The sequence below is a fragment of the Electrona antarctica genome (assembly GCF_951216825.1).
Source record: "Electrona antarctica genome assembly, chromosome: 21".
NCBI lineage: Eukaryota > Metazoa > Chordata > Actinopteri > Myctophiformes > Myctophidae > Electrona > Electrona antarctica.
This window is the reverse complement of record NC_136802.1, coordinates 17930712-17956528: the sequence shown is the minus strand read 5'-3', so window position 1 is coordinate 17956528 and position 25817 is coordinate 17930712. Positions and strand designations below refer to the sequence as shown.

General features: G+C 41.0%; 1 protein-coding gene across 3 annotated transcripts in view; it reads right to left on the bottom strand.

Moving 5' to 3' along the window:
- The window catches only part of LOC306914431 (uncharacterized protein), a 28058-nt gene extending 3102 nt beyond the window's left edge, over positions 1-24956 (bottom strand). The window contains exons 1-32 of one of the 3 annotated variants that reach the window (XM_079491445.1): positions 24522-24956; positions 24332-24382; positions 23390-23455; positions 20962-21009; positions 20616-20666; positions 20459-20512; positions 17912-18952; positions 16684-16749; positions 15369-15506; positions 14834-14896; positions 14563-14622; positions 12903-12938; positions 12701-12766; positions 12475-12525; positions 12324-12383; positions 11601-11675; positions 10962-11075; positions 10325-10405; positions 8794-8871; positions 8597-8644; positions 8343-8387; positions 8198-8257; positions 7829-7891; positions 7424-7525; positions 7236-7283; positions 7053-7148; positions 5889-6008; positions 4834-4926; positions 4611-4658; positions 2800-2877; positions 918-1004; positions 410-449 (exon numbers count right to left, since the gene is read on the bottom strand). In XM_079491445.1, the coding sequence (XP_079347571.1) occupies positions 410-449; positions 918-1004; positions 2800-2877; positions 4611-4658; positions 4834-4926; positions 5889-6008; positions 7053-7148; positions 7236-7283; positions 7424-7525; positions 7829-7891; positions 8198-8257; positions 8343-8387; positions 8597-8644; positions 8794-8871; positions 10325-10405; positions 10962-11075; positions 11601-11675; positions 12324-12383; positions 12475-12525; positions 12701-12766; positions 12903-12938; positions 14563-14622; positions 14834-14896; positions 15369-15506; positions 16684-16749; positions 17912-18952; positions 20459-20512; positions 20616-20666; positions 20962-21009; positions 23390-23455; positions 24332-24382; positions 24522-24545 (3151 nt within the window). In that variant the 5' untranslated portion in view covers positions 24546-24956. Of the gene's footprint in view, positions 1-409; positions 450-917; positions 1005-2799; positions 2878-4610; positions 4659-4833; positions 4927-5888; positions 6009-7052; positions 7149-7235; positions 7287-7423; positions 7526-7828; positions 7892-8197; positions 8258-8342; positions 8388-8596; positions 8645-8793; positions 8872-10324; positions 10406-10961; positions 11076-11600; positions 11676-12323; positions 12384-12474; positions 12526-12700; positions 12767-12902; positions 12939-14562; positions 14623-14833; positions 14897-15368; positions 15507-16683; positions 16750-17911; positions 18953-20458; positions 20513-20615; positions 20667-20961; positions 21010-23389; positions 23456-24331; positions 24383-24521 lie in introns of all 3 variants that reach the window. The other 2 variants (XM_079491444.1, XM_079491443.1) reach the window with 2 other exon arrangements.
- Between the last annotated feature and the right edge of the window lie 861 nt (positions 24957-25817).

Genomic DNA, 25817 nt, shown 5'->3' with positions numbered 1-25817 from the left:
GCCGATTCTAAAATGCCTTCTAAATCCTGACCTAAGTTTTCTGAAAAACTTCAAATATTTATATAGCAGCATCAAATATTTTTAATTTCTGAATACTGTACATACTAAACAGAACCCCAAGAGGGGTTCCCGTCCAGAAGGGTTATAACACCAAAAGGGGTTCCCGCCAAGAATGGGTTAAGTCAGCTCAAAATGTGTAGCGCTGATGTTTTCAGTGAGCAACACACACGTGCGTAACATAGTATAAATCAGGCTTAAGGCTAGTACCTACTACCTACTATAATAAACAAAGATCATAGTTGCATCCAGTTGAATTTGATTGACATAATTTTCATGTGGCATGCATCAAAGGCGATAGCAATTGTTACAAAGTACAGCATGACATTTATTTACAGTAGAAGAGACTTACGTTCCACCGTGTTCCACCACTCCATCAAGCTGTCGGTGTCCTGTAACACAAGCACACGCTGTACAAACGGAATGGCTGCAGCACATACAAGCACACTTTGATCCTAATAAAACAGCAAAAAGACCGCAGGCAACATTAACGACGTGAGCCTCGCGGGTCGTGTATCCTATAGCCCTGAAGGGACGATTGCTCTGTGATTAATAAATTCACAAAAATGACAGTCACAGATTTGAAAAATATTCTGACAGTGCCGTCTTTGGCTTGCTGGCAGCATGACATGCCTAGTAGTACGCAAGATTAGTTGCAGAGTGCAGACAGACAAACCGATCACAATATCTCTGCGATGCCACCTGCCTTGTCAAATTAGTGCACGTGTTTGTTTTGTGTCTGTTTATTTTATTACTTTTACCTACATTTTATCTGTACACGTTCATCTTAAAAGCACATTGTATTGCTTTTTTAGTAACAAAACAAAAAAAAGGAGTTTGATTAATTGATTGAAACTGACCCCATCCTCGTCCTCCTCATCCTCCTCCTCGTCGACTTCTTCCAATCCAGTCAAACGCTCATCCTTTTGGGAAGCTAACCACTCCGCCTGTGTGATAGAAGAAAAAATAAGAGTGGGTGAGAAATTCTCCTTTGCGTTGTGTGTAAAGGTATTTGGCGTCGACCACCAGCACATTGACACAGTGCACACACAGCTGTGGCTCTAATTACTAAGTAAGGTATTTCCATTGCCTGGTCTTTCTAAACTGTATACATCCCACTGATGCAGCTGAACCAGTTATGTCACATGTATATGAGGGGTGTGTGTGTGTGTGTGTGTGTGTGTGTGTGTGTGTGTGTGTGTGTGTGTGTGTGTGTGTGTGGGGCTGCGCGTGTGGAACGAATTCACAGCTCAGTCGGACTCTGACAAATAGGAAGATAAAAGGAGCCTGGCCCAATTTATGCCACCGATGAGGGTGTGTGTGTGTGTGTGTGTGTGTGTGTATACAACATGTACTGTAGATGTACTGTATATCAGTAGTTCCCAAAGACCCCTAGGGGTCCTTGAGAGTTCCAGGGGGTCACCAGCTAAATGATAATTAGGAACCAAATGGACCCTTATGCGTCTGTAACTCAGAGTGTACAAATGGAACCAAATGGAAGGTCCATTTGTACACGGTCAGAGTTAAATTAATTTCGATTTTACAATATACATTGGGGTCCCAGAGATAGAAATTCCATTAAATGGGGGTCTGTAGACTAATATGCATGTCAAACTGAGGCTCCTTGAAATTAAACGAAAAAAGAATCACTACTTAGAGCCGTAAAAATCTCCTCTTATAGAGACACACGAGGACTACAAATTTCACGCCCCCCAAATGAGACAGCAGCCCCACAGAACAGTGCACTGCAGGCCAGCCTATAGAAGTCCATTGAAATTAAACTGTAGTTAGCCTACTTATTATTATTTATAATTTTGTAATGGGGGTTTGCGGGCTAATTAGTGTCAATTTGGGGGTCCTTGACATGGAAAGGTTTGGGTTGTATATAACATATCAGCCCAGGAATTTAGGCCTTAGAAATGCTTCAATTCAATAAAATGTGTGTATGACCACAGCACTTCTGCCATCATTATTAATCATAATGATGCACTGCAAACATTCTATTAACCACATCAAAGTTTATTGAGTGTTCATCTGAAACAGAAGTTCCGACTGCAAACCATGTTGTTATTTAATAACATGGTTTGCTGTTGGAACTTAGTTATTTAGTATGATGGCCAATAAGCCAGGTCCTCTCACTTCACTTACACTGTACAGGGTCAGGTATGAAGGTAGAAGCACAGAAGCAGATTAACTAGTCCCTTACTCCCTATTATGACTATTAGTATTGCTTTTGGTATTGTTTTTAATATGTTTTTTCTACTATTGCTGTAATTTATCGTTGATGTTACTTGTATACCGTCTCATTTGGAGACTCTTGCACCCGCTCATTAATTTGTTCTCGATGTCCTTCTAGTCTATTGAAAAACGGAATCAATAAAAAGGTCTTATCTTATCTCATTTGATTTAATCATGTTCGTGTACAATTATTTCTGAGGTCCTTTCAGAGTCTTATAAGTGCATGTGACCATACCCTAAGGAGGTGTCAATCACCCATTGTTAGGGCTGTGTGGTATCCACTTCCTTGTTCCTAGGTCCCAATATAGTCAATAACACCATAATAGCCTTCAATTCTGTTATCACCCTGTCAAAACATCTCATCTCATGACCTTGAAGTCCTTCTCTAAAATACCTTGCATGCATCTTCGTCTTACATGCTTCTTTGTTAACCATCTGTGATGCACAGACAGTGATGAGGAGTAAAAAAAACAATCTGTTCATAAGACATGTGTATTCATTCACCTGTGCTGCTTCCGAGTAGTAGTCACTAGAGGTAGCTCCCGGTGGATCCTCAGGCGAGTCCAGAGCCCTCGCCTTGCTCTGGGAACAGACAAACATCAGGTGGACATCAGCATGTCAACTACTTTAGAATTCTCCAAATGCGATGAGTATAAATTGAGCTGGAGTGTTTCACAGTACACACTGAGATTGGTGGCATGAGGACAGGAAAGTACCGTACTATGTCACATAATCTAGTCCCCGATTATAATGCGACCCCGTTATTTTTATGATATTTCCATTGTAAAAAAAAAAACCGTAATATTCAGGACAATAGAGCACCGAAGTCCTGACGTCACTGTCGGTAGAGGGCGTCAGTCCACAGGTTCGTGTACTTTTTATTTGCATTGTAATCTCCATAGGGGGATTTTAGATCACCTGATCGAACTGTTTGAAAAATAAACCGATCACCCCGGCCTTTTGACTCATATGGATATGAAGCATCGACTGAAGGTGGAAATATACAAATATACCCAAAGAGTAACAAAATAAGCGTTAGAAACGAGTCAAACAACCCAGAGACTACATTTCCGGGTAGGCAGGTGGCTGCATCTGCCCGTCGCACAACAGAAACTGAACTGAGCTGTATGAGGCCGCTAGAGGCGGGATCAACACGAGACTTATGACATATTGAAGCGCAGCCACAGCGCAAATGTAAACACAACCTAACAAGACTACAACTCGAAATTATTATGGAGATATCAAATGTTTGTCCCGCTGCTTCCGGGTTCATCATTTCTGCTTGAGAGATCCCAGATGCAGGCAGGAGGAGGGAACTGGTGAACTCAATACTGCCGCAATCTGGCGAAGTCAGGTTACTGGGGACGGGTCTCCAGCTAAATTTGTAAACGTAGCATCAAAATAATTTTGTGGCCACTTAAACTCTATTCTATATCTATCAGCACATAGCAAGGGCAGACGTCTGGCGGAGACGATTGAAAATGAAAGGAAAATAAAAATAATCAAAGAATTGTAGCTATATCTATGCATTACACTAGTAACTATTTATAGCAGTTGTTCTCAAACCCCACAGACCCCAATCACAGCTAATTCAAACACATTTTGCTACTCTGGTATGGTTCAGGGTAGAAGACCAGGTTAAGCACCTAAAAATGGGATTGTTTAAGATAGTCCAAGGGGCATTGCCTACAGGGACACTTTGACGTACAGATTGGGTGAACCGGCGATCTTATTATTATCAGATGGCCTCTCCACCCACTGACCTATGCCCATCACAGACTACTACTGTACCTTATATGCTAGGAATCTTGTTTGACAGGAGAAACCCACAATACTAGAGGGAGCGACAACGATATGGTACCTCCCATTTAATAGAACAAACATGGGGAAATTCTCCTTCTAATACTCTGGCACCAAAATGTGCATGGAATGCCCCGACAACATCCCTTAAAAATGTGGATCACTGGCTTCTTTCAAACTCTACCTTGTGCGGTTTACATTTCCGACTAATAAAGTATTCAATCAATCTATCCTATTGTCTTAACTAAGCCATTTTAACATTATCGATATCCTTTATACATTATATTCATACATTATATGAATAATTGTCTAATGCATACAGGCGCAAATGCGTGTGTGCGCAAGTAACGCAAGTCACACACACACACACACACACACACACACACACACACACACACACACACACACACACACACACACACACACACACACACACACACACACACACACACACACACACACACACACACACACACACACACACACACACACACACACACACACACACAACCCACCTTGGCTTTATGCTTTTTAAGGCCTTTGAGTTTCAATGGCTTCTTCTGCTGAAGAGAGAGTAGTGTGAGATTAATATTAAAAAACCTGGTATTTTCATTTAAAAATGGACCCATAAGATTTGATTAAACATCAAAATTAAAAGTTTAATATCGTGTATACACAATTATGCAATGAAATAACTGTTACCAGTGAACCTACTGTAACAACAACAATACAACTTACTGGTTTGCAGTATTCATCTTCATCCCCACCCAGTTGTCCAGCAGTATATAGATCTCCTCCCTTCCGAGGAGAACCATCTTCTAGAAACACCCCCTGGTGAAATGAAATATAAACCATCAATTAATTAAACAAATGCACCTAGGTAGGGATGCAAACCCTGCCGCTACCAAGATGTCTTGCTATGTCTCTTGATTGTCACTTTGATCTTTAACCTGTTTCACGAAGACCTATATTAAGTTTTAACCTGGATTCCCAATGTTCTCCTTATTTTGGGTTTCCAGTGCTGTTTTGAAGGTAGGGAGTGAGGGGGCATCTCTGATGTGTTTGGGGAGAGCATTCCGGAGGGTGGGGGCGGCCACAGAGAAAGCCCTGTCGCTCCAGGTTTTAAGCCTGATCTTCTTGGGGATCACAAGGAGGCCGGCGTCGCTGGACCTGAGATGGGATGGGATATGTGGCTCGAGGAGGGCGGAGAGGTAGGGGGGAGCCAGGTTGTGCAGTGCCTTGTAGGTGGTAAGGAGTACTTTGAAGTAAATTCTTTGCTTAACGGGGAGCCATTACATTTACGTTAATGCCTTACCAACCAATGTGGCCCAAAAGAGCCTACAGTATCTCTTATTTCTCTAGCGTGAGGTGGCTTGATGTACATCTCCTGGACATGATCAAGGCTAGAATGTCGCATGGATTTTAATTAAGGGAGCCCCCCAATAAATGACGGCGAACGGGAGGCCACTGTAACATATATCAAAGTCAAAGTCAAAGTCATACGATTTGTCACACACGTTACCGCAGTGAAATTTGTACTCCGCATTTGACCCATCTCTTGGAGCGGTGCGCCGCGCTCGGGAATCATTTGATTAGTAGATTTGACCCGCAATCAAACCCTTTGATGCCGAGTGTCAAGCAGGGAGGCATTGGGTTCCATTTTTACAGTCTTTGGTATGACCCGACCGGGGATCGAAACCCGACCTCCCAGTTTCAGGGCGGACACTCACACACACACACACTAGTATTTTGTGTTGTAATAAACAAGATTAGTCAACAACCTCAACACTTACTCCGGATGCCCAATGAGGAGATTCGTGGCTCAAACGAATATGGCAGCTGTCATGAAGGATGGTTTCCTGGGTTTTCTTGGTTTTCCGATGAATAGCCCCTTTGTGTTTGAAGTGCTTCTTCTGATGAAGGAAGCCAAAATGTTAGAAATAAACCTAAACCTTTGTATCACTCTGTAATAGGAGGACAATGCCTTAAAAGACCATACCTGTGCTTTGGCCTCACAGTACACTCGACTATAGTGCTGACCTTTTTCAAAAGCATACCTTGTTTGTTCATTTCATTCAATTACTTAATTTCCAGGGGACGAATTCACCTTAAAATTATTAACCGATTTCTGTAGCCACTGAGAAGCCATGGATGCTTTATTTAATTCCAAAAACTACTGTATTTTCTCCTGTCAAGTTTTTTGGCTAGACTTGTCTAAAAAGTCATGAGACTTTGGTATGAACACAATGCAGTTGTTCCAGACTTACTGTGTTTTTTTCCAGTACCATTAGCACATACCACATCACTATTTAGTCCTAAAGTAGTCTGGACAACAATGAATGTTATTGGTCCTCTGTGTTGTATATTTTGAGCTGGCCTCATTATCAATTTTGTTCATAATCAAGCAGTTCAACTGGTCATAATGTATTTATAATTATTACCATTATAACTGTACAACTATTTCAATCACAACAACAGCATGATGCAGACTCTATTATCCAAGTCAATGTACCAAGTTAAAAGTAGAAAGGAAATTCCATGAACACTTTGTCAAACCACATAAGGACAAGTGACCATGGGATTAGAGTGCTTCCAGACCAATGATATGAAGGATCATGTAAACAAGATTCCTAGCATATAAGGTACAGTAGTAGTCTGTGATGGGCATAGGTCAGTGGGTGGAGAGGCCATCTGATAATAATAAGATCGCCGGTTCACCCAATCTGTACGTCAAAGTGTCCCTGTATTAATAGTGCCCAAAGCTCCCAGTAGTTGGGATAGGAAAATGTCACGTTATGTGCATGTACAGTGACAAAAATACCCCAAACACAACTAAAGGGGACTATTGTTAATGTTATTATAGTAGAAAATGAAAAGCAATTGCAGATACAAAGACGTAAAGTAAGTGGCATGGAACAGCATGGAAGTTTATGATAATGCATGGAGAAACATGATACCGGTTTGCAGTAGTCCATCCCATTCTGTTCATCGTCGTCCATCTCGCCTGTTGATACGCTGCATCTCGGAGGGCTTTTTTCATCAAACATGTCATCCTAAACGACACAAATGAATCACTAAATCTCTGGGGAAACATTAGTGTAAAGAAGGCAACCAGTTACTTTGCAGAATAATTACTGCACCTTAGATTTGCGTCGACCCACAGACAACCGTTTCCCCTTTGTCGTTTTCTTCTAAGAAAAATACAATAAAAATAAAAGAATGGTTTACCTGAGCTCTCTTTATATTGTGTAGTTACGTAGTGAATGTCTGTAGCGTTTTATCGGAAAGTGCCACAGTATCCTTTATTTCAAATAATGATAATAATTACAGGTTTGCAGTCTTCAATTCCAGCGAGATATTCATTTTCCGTTACGCCAACTGAGGCTAGATCCCATCCCTTCTGTGGGCTTGCGTCATCCAGGATAGCAGCCTGAGATACATAATATTGTGATATGGAAAGTAAAGGATACGAGGCGTGAAAAGTTTATACTGCGCAATGAGGAGATACAGTAAGGCGATTTCAAGTGCTATTCTTCAATAGGCTCTACACACAATATCCATATATACAGTAGGTAATGAAAGTCACTATATGTCGCTTGAGTTACTCATACTTCCAAGAGCTTTAAGGGACAACTGAGATCATATGCATTCCTTTAAACAGTATGGAAATACCCCCCCCCCCACCCCCTCCCAACAAGGGTTTACTTTAGAATGAGATGTTAATATTCATTACCTTGCTGGTTGACGGATAAGTGAAGCCCACTGCTCCTCCTCCTATATCATTAAAGTTTTCATCCTGAGGGTGAAACCAGAATAAATAAAGTTATCGTATTATGACTGCTCAACATAAGCTCTCGAATAAGGCCTGCAGTCAGCTCCAGTGTGGCTAGCAAGTAAATCACACACACACACACACACACACACACACACACACACACACACACACACACACACACACACACACACACACACACACACACACACACACACACACACACACACACACACACACACACACACACACACACACACACACACACACACACAATCTTGAGTTGAGCCATTTTGAAAGTTAACGTTTGCACCCCTTTCAGTACACTACCTGTGGCTCTTTCTGATGCGTTTGGCCATGTTCACCATTAAGTTTATGATGCGGATTCTCCTGAAAGATATAGAGAAAACACTGTAAAATAATGCATCGACAGTTTCATAGACACTCAAATACCATGAACATGAAATACCTGTACCTTATTGGAGCCTCTCCGAGGTGAATTCCCATGGTCCTCTTGCTTCTATCAAAGACAAAGTTTCATAATACAATTACAAATCAAAGACCACTGTGAAACCGTTGTCCAATAGTTCAATACAGATGGCCCGCTCCTTTTTTTCCCTCTCTACTTGCCGAAAATACCCAATCTACAAGCTCACATCGTGACGTTTTGGCTTGTAGATCTGTTATTGTCAAAATACACATAGCAAAGAGCACCATTATCTCCTGTACCTTATGTAGGCTGATGGAAAACCCTCTCTTCACAGTCTTTCTCCTCTTCTGCGAGAGAGAAACGATTAGGTACCGTTAGATTGTCTGAACAGCCGAGTCTGAATCAAAAGCAACTTGCAGAGATGAGTTCAGGAATCTATTCAAATATCAAATGGAATTGTTGGAGGTTGGCATATAATGTTCATTATAAAGCTTACAAATCCATTGTTTCTGGCTTCCTCACTCCCATCTTCTTCATCATCTTCACCACCTTCAGAACTTCGGTCCAACTGTAACTGAAAATGTTACATCAAGCAAGGAAGTTAAGTGTTAACTTTTATCACTGTATTCTCTCACATCTGGTTCCGTTTCACTTACTCGTATTACTCCGAGTGTAATACACAAAACAGGAGGTCGGCATGCTTGTTGTGCAAGTTCAAGTGTGTAATGTAAAATAGCATGGCCAATAATTGTAATTGGCCAGAGGGTGTACATTTTTTCATATAATCAAGAATGAGCATTCGCATTCCATTGGCGATCATGTGGCGCGGGAACATTGAAAAGTGCCACCACATAATGTCATTGTTGTGACCGTAGGTCGCAGTTTACTATGAAAACCTGCATCCGTCAAGCCTCGTGACACGCTCCATATATGGCCAATACAGAATTCATTCCATATGTTGATCCGACCTCAACAAACCCCAAGATCTCCATATATGGAGCTGGCCTGTTCCGACATTACAATGTTGTTCTGACATCACAATGATGACTTGACCAGCTCAACAGCTATCCAGGGTCTGATGAGGTCAGTGTCGTGTTCTTCATATATGGAGAAGACTGGATCATCACCTAGATCTGCATATATGGAGCCGGCATTTTCTTCTCGCCCTCAGGCGTCTTACTGGTGGTAGTTACAATTGTTCTTTCTGTTGCTTGTATATCTCTGTCTCACTTCCCACTCTGACGTGGTCAAAGCAGATGGCCGCCTACATTAAACTTTATTTTGCACCTGCAATGGCAATAATAGGAATTGGAACTGAATGAGGAAGCCAAAAAAAAAAAGAGTGATTTATTTGTCACTCCTACAGGTACGTTGGTGGGACATCTTATGCAACAATACAATATACTAATGAGAGTAAAAAAGTAACCATAATTCAAGTAAAAAATATAAAAACAATTCACTAAGCCATGCGGATATAAGAAAATACTTTGAAAGCCACCTAATTGACCTCCGTGTCATCAATCAATAAAGACACAGCTCGGTATTGATTATCCCTCTCTTAAAATTAAGTTTGGGGAACCTCTCTCTTTAAGAAAACAGTGGACCGGGTGAACCCTAGCATCCCCTTATGGGGGTGAACATTTGGCGAAAATAGAAGCTCACAAAACGACACGTGGGGCAAGTAATTTGGTCTAGACCGGAAATAAGCCCTTCCTTTTTTCCGTTAGTGTAGAGCCCTGGTTGACTCCAGTCTAGTCAACGAAGTACACAGTACATACGTTTTATTTCTGTTTCTTTTATTTCTTTCATAGTGGTGTGATGATTATTTTTACTATAAACTATAAAGTGCATTATAAATCAAATCTATTATTATTATATATTTTAAGTGGTTAAGCAAATTATTTCTTCCAAAGGCTTTATATGCTTGACGATGTTCAAAGAAATGCTGTGTGTGCGTGCGTGTGTGTGCATTATGTATATAGGTAGACACAATAGGAGTGAAGATCGATAGGTAGGTAGATACACACTTTAGATACAGTAGGTAGGTAGGTCGCCTCGGACATTGACCATCGTGGTGATGTGAGCCTGTCTGTCATCTCCTCGCTGTCCTATTGTGGAATTTGTGGCATAGGAAGCAAGATCAGAATCACTATACAATGGCATGAATACAGTACACCTACAGTACACAAGAACCTGTGCCAAACTGTGTCAACATCAAGTTTAATTTAAAGTTATTTGTGGGGATGCATGAATTTAAAAACAATAATGACATAATCAAAGTGGATTCTGATACTGCACTTCATAATCCATTCACAAAAACATTGATTTGTACTTTGAGTGGATTTCTCTCCATTGTAATGTTATGATGAAGCCGATTTCCCACGACCGCTTTGATGCCAAATGAGTGTGTTAACCCATTCAGAACAGGAACCCCTTTTGGGGTTCTTGTTACTATGTACAGTATATCAGCAGCATACATTTTTTGTAATTTTCGAATTAATATTTGAACATTTCGAGCTGAAATTGATTGAGCTTAATATAGCCATGGGCAAAATTCCATGTCAATCCAGGCTGCTACAAAACCAATAATCCAGAGATAAGACTACAAAGCAGCTACAGTCAAAAGTCAACACAAGTCACATACTGATGCATAATACGACATACCTTTGATTCTTTGGGTAAATCCCCATTCATATATTTGAGGTCATCTTCTTTTTTAGGGGAAGCAGTGGAAGCTCTCCGAAGCAGCTGGTGTACTTTGTCCTTGAGGGGTTTCCTCTGGTAAACAGAAAAAAACATTATGACATAACTATAATTAGATATTTTGTATAGGTAAGGCACCATACATGAGTGTGTAACACTAATCTTTTCAAATTAGTGTTTAATAATTATATTCTGAAATAAATCATTACTATAGTGTTTGTTCAGTTACAGAGGTCTCCCGAATCTATAGCTCTTCAGTAGAGAAAAGAGAAAATAAATGTTCAGGTCTGGACGCCAATTTCATTCAAGAGACAGGATAGTGAGACAAAAGTGAGATTTCAAGTGATGAAACAAAAAAAAAAGGGAGCAGACAAATTTGGAACTGGAACACTAGAATTTAAGTTGAGCTGGAGAGGAGATGGGTAGAACTTGGATAAAAGGTTTAAATTTCATCACACCAACTTTAATGAAGCTTGGCAGTATTAGTTAATTTTACAATACAAAAGGCAACAGTGAACATCGCTTCGCCTGAACTGGGTTACATTACAACATAATCTTGTCATCGAGGGTGATCCCATTATTTATGAATAAAGATCGTACTGGTTTGCAGTCAGCAGCACCACTCTGCTCTTCATCTTCTCCAACATCGAGTAGATGTGTCCCTGGGAACCCTGCCTGAACCACACAACACAGATGTGTAAACATCAAGAAACTTGCACTTTTATTACAATAAGACATTTTCATGAATCCTGTATTGTTCTACCAGTAGTCTTTGTACAGTACATCCTTACAATTTAGGCTTTTTGCTTTAAAGATTATTTATAGGCAGTTCTTTTTGTGTGGAAAGAATGAGTAGCGGGACAGGACACATCTGTCCAGGCAGAATTTACCCAGGGAAATGTTGCATGGTCAACAAATGCATATAGCACAGTCCAGCGCTCAGTCCAGTCCTCCTGAGCCACCCGAGGTGCAGTGTCTCAGGAGGATAGAGCAGCTGCTTGGGAAATGGAAGATTTCCGGTTCGATCCCAGGCTCACCCTAGGTTAGTGTCAAGATTGTCTGAACCCAGGCCGTAATTGTTCAGGATGAGCAGGTTGGCCTTGCATGGTTTCCTCCGCTGTCATTGTAACAGAGAGGTCCCCTGTTTAATTAATTGCATAGCCAAAGAGAATTCAGTTTTTCCCCAGGTGTAAAGATAGTTTGTTATCAGTCTGAGACCAGTGTTCATGAATGTGTTGGTGAATGGATGAATTGTAAAGCTCTTTGAATAAATGGAGCTATATGCTTAAGTGTGTTGGCATACAGTAAACACCGGGTCTTTACCTTAGCCATTCTGGGTAGTGTCCCAGTGTTTCCATCATTCGGGTCCTCACTAAATTTTTCCTAGGAAAAGTAACTAATCGTTAAGAAACGCATTGACAATAACTGATAGGATGTCTTGTGTTATTTTGTCTGAGGACATTGTTTCAGTTACCTTGGACCCTCTTCTGGAAAGTAAGGACACTTTAAACTTCTTTCCCCTGATCTGTAATAGAAGTGTACTTGTTAACATACTGTTAAACGACTACTTGCATACTTCGCAAGTTTCAGTCCAATGCAAATCATTGGACAGAAACTTGCGGATATGCAATTATTTCGTGATTAGTAATTGACGAATTGCTCATCTTTGACTGTACACCGTTAAATGTGAAATGGAGAACCTTGTTATGTTTTCCGCTGCCATCCTGTTCTTCTCCACCACTCCCTCCATCAGAATCCACTTTTATCTTTAGGGAAAAGGAAAAAATAGGGAGTTTAGAAATCAGATTAAAAAATTAAAAAATCAATGAACAAATGATGCATACGCAACAATGATATTACTATATTAAACAAGCAATAGATTAATTTAATTGAAGCTTGCACCTTCAAAGACTCCCGTCGTAGTCTCAGCCTACCAGACTGGAAAAAAAGGGTGGGGAAATATACATTAATCATTACATAATTAATAAAGCCAGAACATACTTAAATAGGTATAATGCTGAATTATGCAAGTACCGTGTGTGTGTGTGTGTGTGTGTGTGTGTGTGTGTGTGTGTGTGTGTGTGTGTAAAATAGTAATAACATGGAATGTCAACATGGTGATCATCACCATTACAAAGCAAAACAACACTTTGGTAGAGGTTTTGGTTGTGTAGTGGGTTACCTTGCAACGATGCAACTCCAAATACTGGCAAGATATCATTATGTTCATTTGATGTTCCAAAACTATCTCCTCGTTGACTTACATTGCACAGTGAAACAGTTTGTTTGTATCCTAAAAGCACACCTTTAGGATATAAAACATAATAGGGTTTTATAAAATATATACATTTTTGAGTGGTGTAAACCACTCCTACAACTGGCTTTTTTGTGCAGAAAAAATGAGCATGGTTGCTATGTTCACCCTGTTGTAATGACGTAATGAAATCACACCCGGGTGAACAGGGTGAACATAGCAACCATGCTCATTTTTTCTGCACAAACAAAGCCAGGTAATGAAATCACACCCGGGTGTGATTTCATTACGTCAGACATGATTTCATTACGTCAGACAGACCTTACACCACTCAGTTCACACAGGTGTGATTTTTTAAATAAAAAAGGTAACTTACTGTTGATTTTACTATACTAATTAGGAAGAAGATCCAGGTTGGAATATTCAAATACCGGTAGTAAAATCAACAGGAAGTTGGCTTTAAAGTTCATATTTGTTATGCAACAAAAGAAAAGCTGTGGTGTTACACAATCTGCTTTGTTTGCGTTAATTTATGTGCTACATTGAGACCCGTTTCACTGTGCAATGTAAGCAAATGACTGAGGAGACTAATATCTGGAGTTACATCATGATCATCATCACAAGGAAACTACACAACCCAAACCTCTCCCAAAGAGTCATTACAACAAACACATGAGGGATGGGATGTTTAAACAGTTAACTGTGTAACTTATATACCGTACTGCAAGTATATAATTGATATAATTGTAACTCATACAATACTCAAAGTGACCGCACGCAGTTCTCAGCCTGGATTTAAACAAGCGTTTCATTCCAATGTGGGACGTGCACTACTTTGACGTGCCGACATAATGTGTGCTGCCAGGAGTCACAGCTAAACTGCCCCAGGCCCGAAAATTAAAACCCTGTACACTCAAGACACTGCCCCCGCTGCCACCCTTAGATATCCATACATGGAGCTGACTTGTTCTGACATTCCATATGTTGATCTGACCTCATCAAAACCTGTACACTCAAGACACGCTCCATATATGGCTAGTACACATGACCTCACCCTTTGGGGCGAGGTCGCTTCTCGCCTTCAGAAGTCTTACTGGTCATATGTGCAGCAATGTTCATTTGTATACATTCTGTATGACGTCATTCTTCGTTTAACAGCGTTTAAACGTGTATGTGTTAACAAAACCCCATCCCTAAAACACATGGCGCTGGAGCTAAAGAACCAAAGAATACCTGATGACTTGGCACTACATTAAAAGAAAAAGTGTAGATTCTAAATTTAATTCAAAGACTGAAAAGGTTTCATACTGGTCTGAACTCGGGTTGGAGCTGAGGACTGTTCTCAGGCCAGTCCTCCACACATCTTTCCTGTTTGGGGAGAAAAGTGACATTAACAATGATAGAGAGTTTTCCTTTAACACAGTATTCTGCCACCCAGTCTATCTTTATTATCCAATTTCAGTAGACATATTTTGATGCACGCACACACAGTCATTATTTTAAGCATGCATGCTATTGATGTTATAAGAAAAAGGTGTGACATTAAATGTAAACTCATTATGACGGCATGTTGGCATACCTCTCCAATGAGCAGAATGTCTTCAAAGACCACAAAGCTTTCAGGTTTGACTGGTTGGCCTCCCTGTAAAATGAGAATCCAAATTTCATCAGTGGGATGAATGTACCGTACACTTTACCTTCGGTATCTTTGTCCACATATTCTCTTATCTTCACTGATCATGCATGACCATATTCATTGAAAGTTCTTCATTGTTAACCATAGTAACCCTAGTGTATTTTGGACATAGTTGTTATAAGTAGATATTCTAAACACTTGCCTTGGTCTATATGTTTAATTCATAGATAGTTAGACACACATGGTACAGGGAAAATAGACAGATCTACAAGCACCGTTCAACGATGTCAGGCTTAAGAAAGTATAGGAAAGAAGCTCATAGTCATCAGTTATAACATAACATATTAAAAACTATCCAGGTGATTCAAGCAAATCTCTATTACACTACGATAATGAACTACTTTAGTATTGGTCATGTTTAATCCTCGTTTGGCCATGTAATTAAGTTTAAAGAGTTGCATAGTTAGTACATACTCACCAAAGGTGATTGTGGTATTGTTGTGGCTTGAGGAAGTGGCTTAGGGGGCAGTTTGGGGGGGACTCTGACAGCTGGTTTGGGGGGAGGTTTAGGAGGAGTTTTGGTAGATGTTAGGGGAGATGTTACTTCGGGCTCACTCTGAAAAAGGAAGAAAGGAAAAAAAAGACACGTTCGTTCAAAGAAAACAGCAAGTAATAACTAGAATGTTACAATAGACATTAGTTGATAAGGCCGTATGCTATTTTTCTTAAGGACGGGTACCGTACATTTCAACATAATTCTTTTGTAATTTTTGAATAAATAGGATTTAGAAAGTGTTTTTAGGTCTAAATGGGTTAAAAATAAGGCCATATGTTGCGTTAGTCTTAGTATAACTGTAGAGGCATTAGTCAAACAACAGGTGATTGTAATCAAGATATAATCTCACCTAGATCCTTACATGACTCTTGACTTACTTTTCCTTCATTGTTGACAAATAAGAACATGTACCGCTTCATTTAATTAAACAAGCATTTCAATCCCTTTGTGCCATTCACATGGTTGCAAACAACAGGTGATTGTAATCATGATACCTCACCTAGATCCTGAGTCATTCCTGACATGACTCTTGACTTACTTTTTCTTCATTGTTGACGAATAAGAACATGGTGTGGCTAGACTAGCGGTCCAGGAAGTACTCTAGTGTTTGGGGACATTTCTAACACCTCATCTACGCAGGCAAGGAGTGAGCCATCCAACGGCGATATTGCACAAATGATTGTCCTGATATGGAGCGCCTGAACCAATAAATAGTAGCTGTGTGTAACTCTCAACCAATATAAGTGTTTGGGGCCACGAAATCTTGCTCAAATAGACTCTGCGAGCGAATATAGGAGGCCGGGGTGGATGACGTCGCTGCACAGCGTGTTGTCGCTCGCGGTACGTCAGGACAGTTTCATTGAAAAACCATGTATTCTAATGAGACGTCCTCGTTCGCGTCGCTGGCAGTGTGGATGAGGTGTTAGAATGTCCGACATTCTGGTGAGAACACTTGTGAATACTAGCTATATAGAGGGTATGCGCGTGACATCATCAAACCCGGAAGTTATGCAGGAACACCTACTGAGTGGCAAAAAACTACTTTCTGGCCTTGACAGCCAATACATCCAAACAGAAAAGTCCTATCTGATTGCATTAAACAACATTAAACAATGTTAAACTCACTTTGCCTGTTGCTTTGCCACTCGATTTGCCACTCGAGGTGCCATTCACTTTAAGCATGCGCATACCCTCTATTGGGATGCAACCTTAGTATAATCATCAGCATAACTCTTACAGGATTCTTTGGTTTGGGTGGTCTGGTCCGAGGTAGTGGCTTCGGGGGGCGGGTGAAGGTCTGCACCTGGAAGGTTGGTTAGAGCCGTTATGATCTCAGTCGTGTGTTTATAACAATTATCTGATCAAGTACGAGATTCAACAGCACACGCAGGACTTGTAAAAGGAATGGCACACTTGAGAGCACGACGTAGTGATTCAAATACCAGATATCACACTCTACACACACACACACACACACACACACACAGAGTATATACACAAGTATATACACAAGTATATACACAAATAATAATAATAATAATAATAATAATAATGTGTATATATAATAATAATAGGGTTGCGAGTGCTGCCATTGCAATACAGGCATATACCGTATTGTGAAAAGATACAAATTAAAATATAATGGAAAATCAAAAATTAAAGCTGCTATAAGACATTTATTATGTAAAAAATTTAATGACTTTTTTTTTGGTATTCAGACAGCCAGCAATGGGTAAAACGCTCCCCCAAAAAAATGTACTCTCTGTGACACATCTAACGGCCGCAATCTGCATTCAAAGATTTTCCTAGAAGCTTTGTCATTGGTCAATTTGCCTGTCTACTTCCTGATTGGTTAGTCATTTCGACCAGGTTTATTTTCGACCAATGACAAAGCTTCTAGGAATATCTTTGAATGCAGATTGTGGCCCCTAGATGTGTCAGAGACAAAAAAAATTGGGGAGCGTTTTACTCATTGCTGGCTGTCTGAATACCAAAAATGTAAGTCATTAAAATGTTAACATATTATTGCTTATAGCAGCTTTAAGCTTGGTGAGCCTTGGGGCAGTATTATGCGTGTCTTAAGTACCAGGTCTTATTACTTAACTTAAGACTTGGAGGCGTGGTCAATGCTGTTTGGCCACTCAGAATAGCCAAATGGCATTGATCACGCCTCCAGGTCTTAAGTTAAGTAATAAGACATGGTACTTAAGACACGCATAATACTGCCCTTGGTCTCTTAAATGTCACCTGCTGTCACCAGCTGGGTTGGGTTTTCCACAGTAGCACAACACCAACAAGCATTAAGTGCAATCAAAGGATTACAATCAGCTTACATAACACTCACTGACAGGTCTAAAAGTGGTGTGCCTCACCCGCCTGCTCAGTCAAATAGATCAGATTCAGAACAAGCTTAATCCCTTCAAGATGTTATTATTTGACCAAAATCTGGTTCGACAGACACTTACATGCGTCATTCCTGGGGTCGAATCGCTAGGTGACATCGACAAATTCCTGGCTTGGATGAAAGGCGTTGGCAGAAGAAGATCGTGCTTGGTTCCTTGCGGAGTGGTCAACACAACATCAACATCACGTGGTCCATCAGAAGAGCTTGGGTGAACATCGAAATGGGAACTTGAAGGCGTTTGTGGTGTTGGCATATCAGCCAAAGCAGGTGTGAAAACATTGCTAGTTTCTGGCAAGTTGTGAAGCGGCATTGGGGAGAATGTGAATTTAGAGGCTTTAGGTTTCGGGCTCAAAATGTCTCGGCTGTTTGTTGTGAGCAAGGGCTGGGAACTGCCAGGGGTCTGGGGCTGGAAGATGTCTGGAGTCCCATTTGAAAGATCTGGCAAATAGTTGTGTGATGGAAAGGCGTCTGACGGGAATGGATTATATGGTTTGGGACTTGGGAATGGGTCTGTAGTGAACGCCGGCGATGAAAATATATCCTCCAAGGCCTTAGAATTAGTAGTAGAGTCGAACGAGGATTTTCCCTCAGTGAGTGAAGGTGCTTGGAACAATTCAAATTCTTTAGAAGGCGTAGGGTGACATACATCCTCACCCTTGTTTGAAGGGGACTGGAAGAGGTCCAGAGAATTATCGAGGTAAGTATTGAAAACTCTGGGCTCCTTGGTGATCATGTCTTGGAATAAATCCTCCTTCTGGCCATCCTGAACAAGGTCACCTCTTTCAGTGGCTCTTCCATTTGAACACGGGGTTTGGGAGACATCCTGTTTTTGCAGGGGAGTTGACCCAAGAATATCCAGTGACATCAGGGGGGATTTGTGAAAACCCTTCTCATTTCCAGGTGTTTTCTCGGGCAAGGCTGAGGTTCGGAGGAGGTCTGGGGTATGGCTTGACCGGTCTGTTTGGGGATCTGGTGACTTAGTCTGAATGCCAGACATCAGGTCCAGAGTCGAACTCTGAAACTCCGGTGGAGGAGCAAAGATGGTAGTAAAGCTTGCATCTCCCTTTATGTTCACCACGTTGACCGTTTTACTGCTGGACTCCTAGGGCCAAAGTACAAAGTTCAGAAGAATTAAAGACACCAGATTTTAAGAATTAATTTCCAAGTAATATATATCCTTTCAATAAAAACACTACCTTCCATTACTCAATATTTCAAAAAATATAAAGGAATCATTGAGGACCCCCCCGCCATTGCAGACACACTGGATCTTCTGAACGGTCCAATACATTTTGCATGCAGAGCAGGAGATCTAGCCCAGGGGTTCCCAAACTTTTTTACCCCTTGGGGTGAAGATCTTTTTCCCTTGAGGTACCCCCTCATCCTCGCAACACCGATAAGCATATTTGCAATCTTACATTTAGATGCCATTGGAACTATTTGTATTAAAACTTTTCAAAGTCACAACACATTTTCACAACATTTATTTAAGATGCTATCTTAGAATAGATGTAGACCTATTTGACCGTGCAGAAACATAATTTGCCTTCCTTGATGCATCAATTAAGCGCCAACGACCATCAGCTGGTCACAGTCACAGACACTCGGCCTTTTGCAGCACTCTGAACTGAAAGTGACTGCATGGAGTCTGTTTCATTGCCCGGCTGGCCCCCCTGGCTATGCGCCACTTTGGGAACCACTGATCTAGCCACAGGGTTCCCCAATAGGCGGCCCACAGCCCTGCGGCCCGCGGAGCGCCCCCTTGTGGCCCCTGGAAGAATTTCCTAAAAAATAAAAAATAAATGTTGGGGGGGGGTCCCAGATATAAATGGCATTACCCTAGTCAAAATATGGCCCTTGAGGAAAATACATTGGGGAACCCTGCACTAGGCTGTGCGTGATGGATGCAACACAGCAAGTTGATGCACCAACAACTGCCATATCTCAACTTGCATAATCATGACTCTACCTCAACGTTATGACTGTACAACACAGCTGGCGAAAGCCAGATCAATGAATCTATCAAACTGGGCAGGGCCGATATATACAAATCAAGATTCTGTTAGTGAATTGCCTTTTTTTACACCTCCAAACGTTTTCAGAAAAAATACGTTAGTGTAGTGTTTAGCTGTATAAGATAAGATTGTGACACGGCCGTCATGTGGAAACAACAGAGCAACAGCCAATGGCCTCAGACGGCACCACCCACTGGCCAGAATCCTGAAGTATTTGAAACCGTATGCACAGGTTACTTTAGCTAGTACACCTTTAGTACACCTTTGTACTTTCCTTGTGTATGTATATGTTTTTAATGCTTTGTTTCCTAATGTAAGGTATCGTTTGCGTTTTTATGTGGGGACTGCGGATGATAATTAGCATCTTTGCTAAATCCGGTGTATTTACATTGCATTTATGTAATGTCCATTAATATGCATTGTCCCATCTAAATAAACAAATAAAATAGAGTAAAGTAAAGAACGTTTAGTGGACCAGTGTATCAAGATTAATGGATCCAGTTTGCCTGCATGGTTCTTATATGGTGTATGGATGTGTCATTTTCCAATAGTCTAACAAGGGAAAACAAAAACGAAAAACGAAAAATACATACAATATAATGTTGATAGAATGGATTGACTCTGGACAAACCCGCACCGACTCCATTCTAATAAACAGGGGGAAGAAGTGTAATGTCTAACAGACATAAGGAAGAAGTGTAATATTTCACTTGGTTGGTCTGTTGCCAAATTACTTCACTCCTCTCATACCTGAGGGCTGTAGTGGAATGGATTCCATGCTCCACGATCTGACACTCCATTCTGAAAGAATGACAGCATTACAGAGGGGGGAGTTTTCCTTTGCCGACAGATTTACGATGCATTGTGTACAAAGTGCATCAAAAATGAAAACAAACACATCCACACATGTAGAGCAGGAAAAGGTCGATGTGGTTCAGTGGTGGCCAAATCTTCCATCTCAAAGCAGGTGTGTGCATGTGCATACAGTCAGGCTGACATCATGGACTTAACTGCAACACAACCTTTTCCTACATCAGGCCTATAAATAGCCTATAAATGCATTAAACAGCACCACAACAATGGCTGGAATCTGTACCTGTGCACCAGCAGGGAGGACTGGGGAATCTTCCGTTTTTACTCCATCCTGAACAAATAAATCAAGTGGAAAAATGAGTGACTGTATTCTAAACATAGTAGAGCAGGCAATCCAGATTTTGGTACGACCCAAGGTGATCGTCTTCCTACATGGCATGCCTCTAGTTTATATTCTGGTATGATAATCCTGTTTATATATGACCCTGCCCTCTTGTAATCAAGACATCCAAAACTCTAATTTCTAGACATTATGTTTCACTTTCTTATGCACAATTAATCTAGAATATACTGTATGAAAGTTTCACTTTTTGACTTATATTACAGAAGACATTTTACTTTTCCACAATATTCACATTAAAAATATTTTATTTACATTTTCAATGGCAGAAATCTAAAGGAAAAATTTCTCCCCTTGATATCCCAATTTGATAATTAGGCGAATAACCAGTTCCCCTGCCGATCTACGGGTGATCCATCTCTGCTAACCCCCAGTGATATGGAGAGTCGGCCATTGCGTTGCGACGTAGCCTGAACCAATCAAATAACCAATAAATAGTAGCGTGTAGATGTCATTCTCAACCAATAAAGTGTTTGGGGCCACGAAACCTCACTCAAATAGACTCTGCGAGCGAATATACTGTATATATAGATTTGTTCGCATTGCTGGCAGTGCGGATGGGGTGTCATGTCGCTGGCTTGGCTTCCACTGAAAACAACATGTAGCAGTTTTCCCTTGACTCCTTCAAAACCGCTTTCAAAGGGCACCTACGGACGGCTGCAATTCGAAACTGGCCCCCGTAAAATCTGAATCCACCCGACCGCCCCCCCCCCCCTTTTTCCCCTCACTATATGTTTCTTTTCCCTTTTTACCTCCTTTATGATGAATTCCTGTTCTGTTCTTTGATTATATAGTAGTGTCTATCTGTACGTCTCTAAATGTTGTGATGAATTGAACATGGTGGACCCTCTTGTAAACAAGTGTAATGCTTAGGGTCGTCCACTCACAGTTAACAGTCTTTGTATTGAGTTTGTGCTTGAAATGTACTGTAATTCTGCAAACTGTTAATAAATATTTCAATCAATCAAAAAAAACAAACATAATTTGACTATTGCTTTTGTTAGTGTGTGAAGGCAGCAGATGAGTTTAGAGACCAATGAAAGATTGATTCAGGCACTGTGTTGACCATATTTCACATGCCAAATGTACAAAGATGCATGCATCTTAACACATCGTTACACACAGTGTAGACAACCATTTGAAACATCCTGCTGGAGGGACATTATCAACGTGCTAATAAAAACTCATTCACTGTCACTTCATAAAGAGAACTGCTGATTCATTCCGAGTCATTCTCCAAGGCGATAACAACAACCTCACTAGAAATCAGTCCCTGGTTGTAACGAACAAGTAAATCAAGAAAGACTAACAAGAGCACAGCATAAGCGAGGCAGAGGACAACAGCAATGCTAGGTTTAACTACATTATACAAGTGTAATGCTTAATTGGGTCGTCCACTCACAGTTAACAGCCTTTGTATTGAGTTTGTGCTTGAAATGTACTGTAATTCTGCAAACTGTTAATAAATTCTTCAATCAATCAATCAATCAATTAACCGTGCATGCCGTGGCATCCCTATGTTGGCCAAAAAACACTATATAGGGCTTAAGTGGTTAAAGCATGAAGCATCTGGGAAGACGGACAAGTTAACACCGTCAACAACACTGGGCACAAAATAATATTTTATAGAGTTCAGAGTTGTATCGGAAAAGCTGTGGTATCGGCAAGTATGTCAGTCAATGCCATTCCGATACCATGTCATTTATTGCATGATGATATGTCATTTACAGTCATCAATTATTTACTATTTTGAATGCTTCAGTTGATGATGCACTACCATTTTATACTCTCTGTACCATTTGCATTATTATTTTACTAACTTGTAGCTGATGATGTCCCTACAATATAAGTTAGTATGCCAAAGGCATTGCACTCGGTTGGCACAGTGGCAAAGTAGCTGCCCAGTGCCCACCACCAGTCTGTCGAGTGTCTATACAAACACAATTGGCCCGTGTTTGGGAAGGGAAGGGTGATAATTGTTACTTTATGTACTGTACTCCTACGGGCTGAGGCAGCACCTCTCAGCAGGGAGTGTTTGGCGGGGAGGAGTGGGACGGAGGCTCACTGGCAGGGGAGTCAGTAGGATAAAACAGCAGTGACAACTGACAACACACACACAAAATGTGCGTCAGGAGGAATTCATCAAATACATTGGCAGGAACATGTCCCTCCCTAATATTACAATACACACTCTAGGGTTGCCACTTCACTGGAATAATTAGAGTGGGCGTAGCTCTCTGTGTGTGTGTGTGTGTGTGTGTGTGTGTGTGTGTGTGTGTGTGTGTGTGTGTGTGTGTGTGTGTGTGGTCACCTTGGATTGGTTCTGGAATGGACTTTGAGAGACTCTATTCAGCATCCCTTGTATTTTCATCATGCTCTGCAAAACATTATCACAGCATGCCAAACAGTACGTATTAATTAAATGGCTGGACACCAATTGCACTGAAGGGAAAAAAAACCATAAAATGTATGTCTCAAGGCATGGGTATATGAAATATATTGATAGGTAGGTTTAGGCCCTAAACCTATCAAATATTTGACTAATATCCATGTTTGTGAGTCCCACTGTGTTGAATTGTTCGAAACAGCGCAGTGAACATGCTGTAGAAGGGGAATCACAAGATGTCAATGGGATGGATCCTATGTGGGCATTGTTGTCACCGTAACTGTTACACTGTAACAGTTACACATTTGGAGAAGATGTCATATATAGTGTGACATCGGCAGGAGGACTTCTGGACCCTCGATCTGGTCACCTAACGAAGACCTTATGTAGGTCTAAATGTTATTGTCTGTCTCCAATAAAGGTTTGGGTGCTTATCAACAATGGTGTGGATATTTCCCCTCTTTCTAGCTGTGTGAAAAAGATGGGTTGTTCAGTTCTGAATCCTGTTTAAAGGTTATTAGGAGAGCAGCAAGGTGCAACTGAGCTAGAGAGACATAAATAAACGTTAAACATTTGTTTTTAAGTTTGCCTACCTAGCTGTATGTGTGTGTGGCTGTGTGCGTGTGTATTTTTGTTCTCCTGATATTTAGATGTAGCTACATTCAATAAATGTGCAGAATGGTACAATAATATAAAGGATGACATTTATTTACATAGGTTAGCACTTTGCAAAGCAGCTAGGTAGGCCTATTCTAAATAGTTCTAATATAGAAGTCTACAACAATAGAAATAATTATGAAAGATGAAAAAACCACAGCCAAAAAAACGACATCATGTCCAAACTAATTTGATTATTAATCTACTCACTGGACGCCTTTCTCTGAAGTATTGAGGTCCATTCTCCATCTCTCCATTCTCCTGGCATTCACAGCACACGATCATCAACAACAACAAACATCCAGCTTTTTAAGTTCTAATCAAAACTTCTCACTCTAATGCACTTGCACGTACGTGTGTGCTCACCAGAATCCAATTATTTACCAAACTTTCAACTTACCACCACAGCTGCATCTCCGTTCATGACCAAAGCAAAAAACAACCGTGCTTTTTGTGATTATTATCCGGCTTACAGCCTTACACTACACGGGGCATTTACACAACACAACACAACGCACGCCAATAATAGAGTTTATGTAAAGTTTTAATGAGCGTGTGTTTGTCACTTGTTTTCCTGTGTGGGCGCGTCGTCGAGATGCTCAAAGTGATTGAAGAATGACAGGAGGACTACATGATTGGCGGTGACGTCGTCCGGTCCCTCCCGAAAAGCTAAGACGGTAAAAATATCAGACCTGCAAGCTCACAACGTATGTCGGATGCGACGCGGTGTGAGCTTGTAGCTTTGCTTTCCCCCCCCGGTTAAGCCTTTTAACCTCATCTAACCGGTTGTGCGCTGCTACACATTCTGCAGGGCACGGTCCTGCTGAACGGGTCCGGGTGGTGCGGTGCGGTCTTCAGGTGTGCAGCTGGCCTGGTTGCACTCTCGGGGAACAAAATTACAAAACATATTTCACACTAGCGTCATCATTCATTCATCACTGATTGTCATTCGAAATTATCAGTGTGATCCGGTCTACATCATAGAGTATATAAAGGAAGTCTACATCCTATAGACCCCGCCTTCCGCCTGTGCTGTTTCCGTATCCGCTCGCCTCTAGACCCACACAGAATTTATGGAATCAGCAATCTGCCTATTTTATGGATTAAAAAAACATCTGTATTTACTGTAGGCCCATGCCAGGACTACTCAACTTAAAATGGCTCAGGGGCCACTCAGCAGAAGGAAACACACAGTAAAAAGCCACATTTCCATCTATAAGGCCGGACCTGAAAAAAATAACAAAAAAACAACATTGTGATTAATGAAGTTACAAAATGAGCTCGGCTATATTCACAAAATGTGAAGAGAACGAACAGATTATCACAGGTGAATAAATAAGTAAGTGGTCTCAGCCAGGCCATATCACTTCCTCTTGGAACAAACAATACAATACTTACAATCTTGTTCAAAATAATGAAAATAACTACTTTTTGGTATTGGTATGATGACCATGATGGGCCGCAGATCATACATTACAGGGGCGGGTTGAGTAGCACTGGCCTATATGATCAATTCAACTTTATTTCCATGTTGTTGTCTGTCTGCTGCAAGCACTGAGCAGAAAAGGAATTGGAACCATTGGTCATGCAGGCGCAGGCCAAATTAGGCCTGCATGACCCAGGGGCCTTTATTGGCTCTCAGGGGCCCTTCGGAAAACTAGACCGCACGGTACTGGGTTCGAGGCCCTGACAAGGG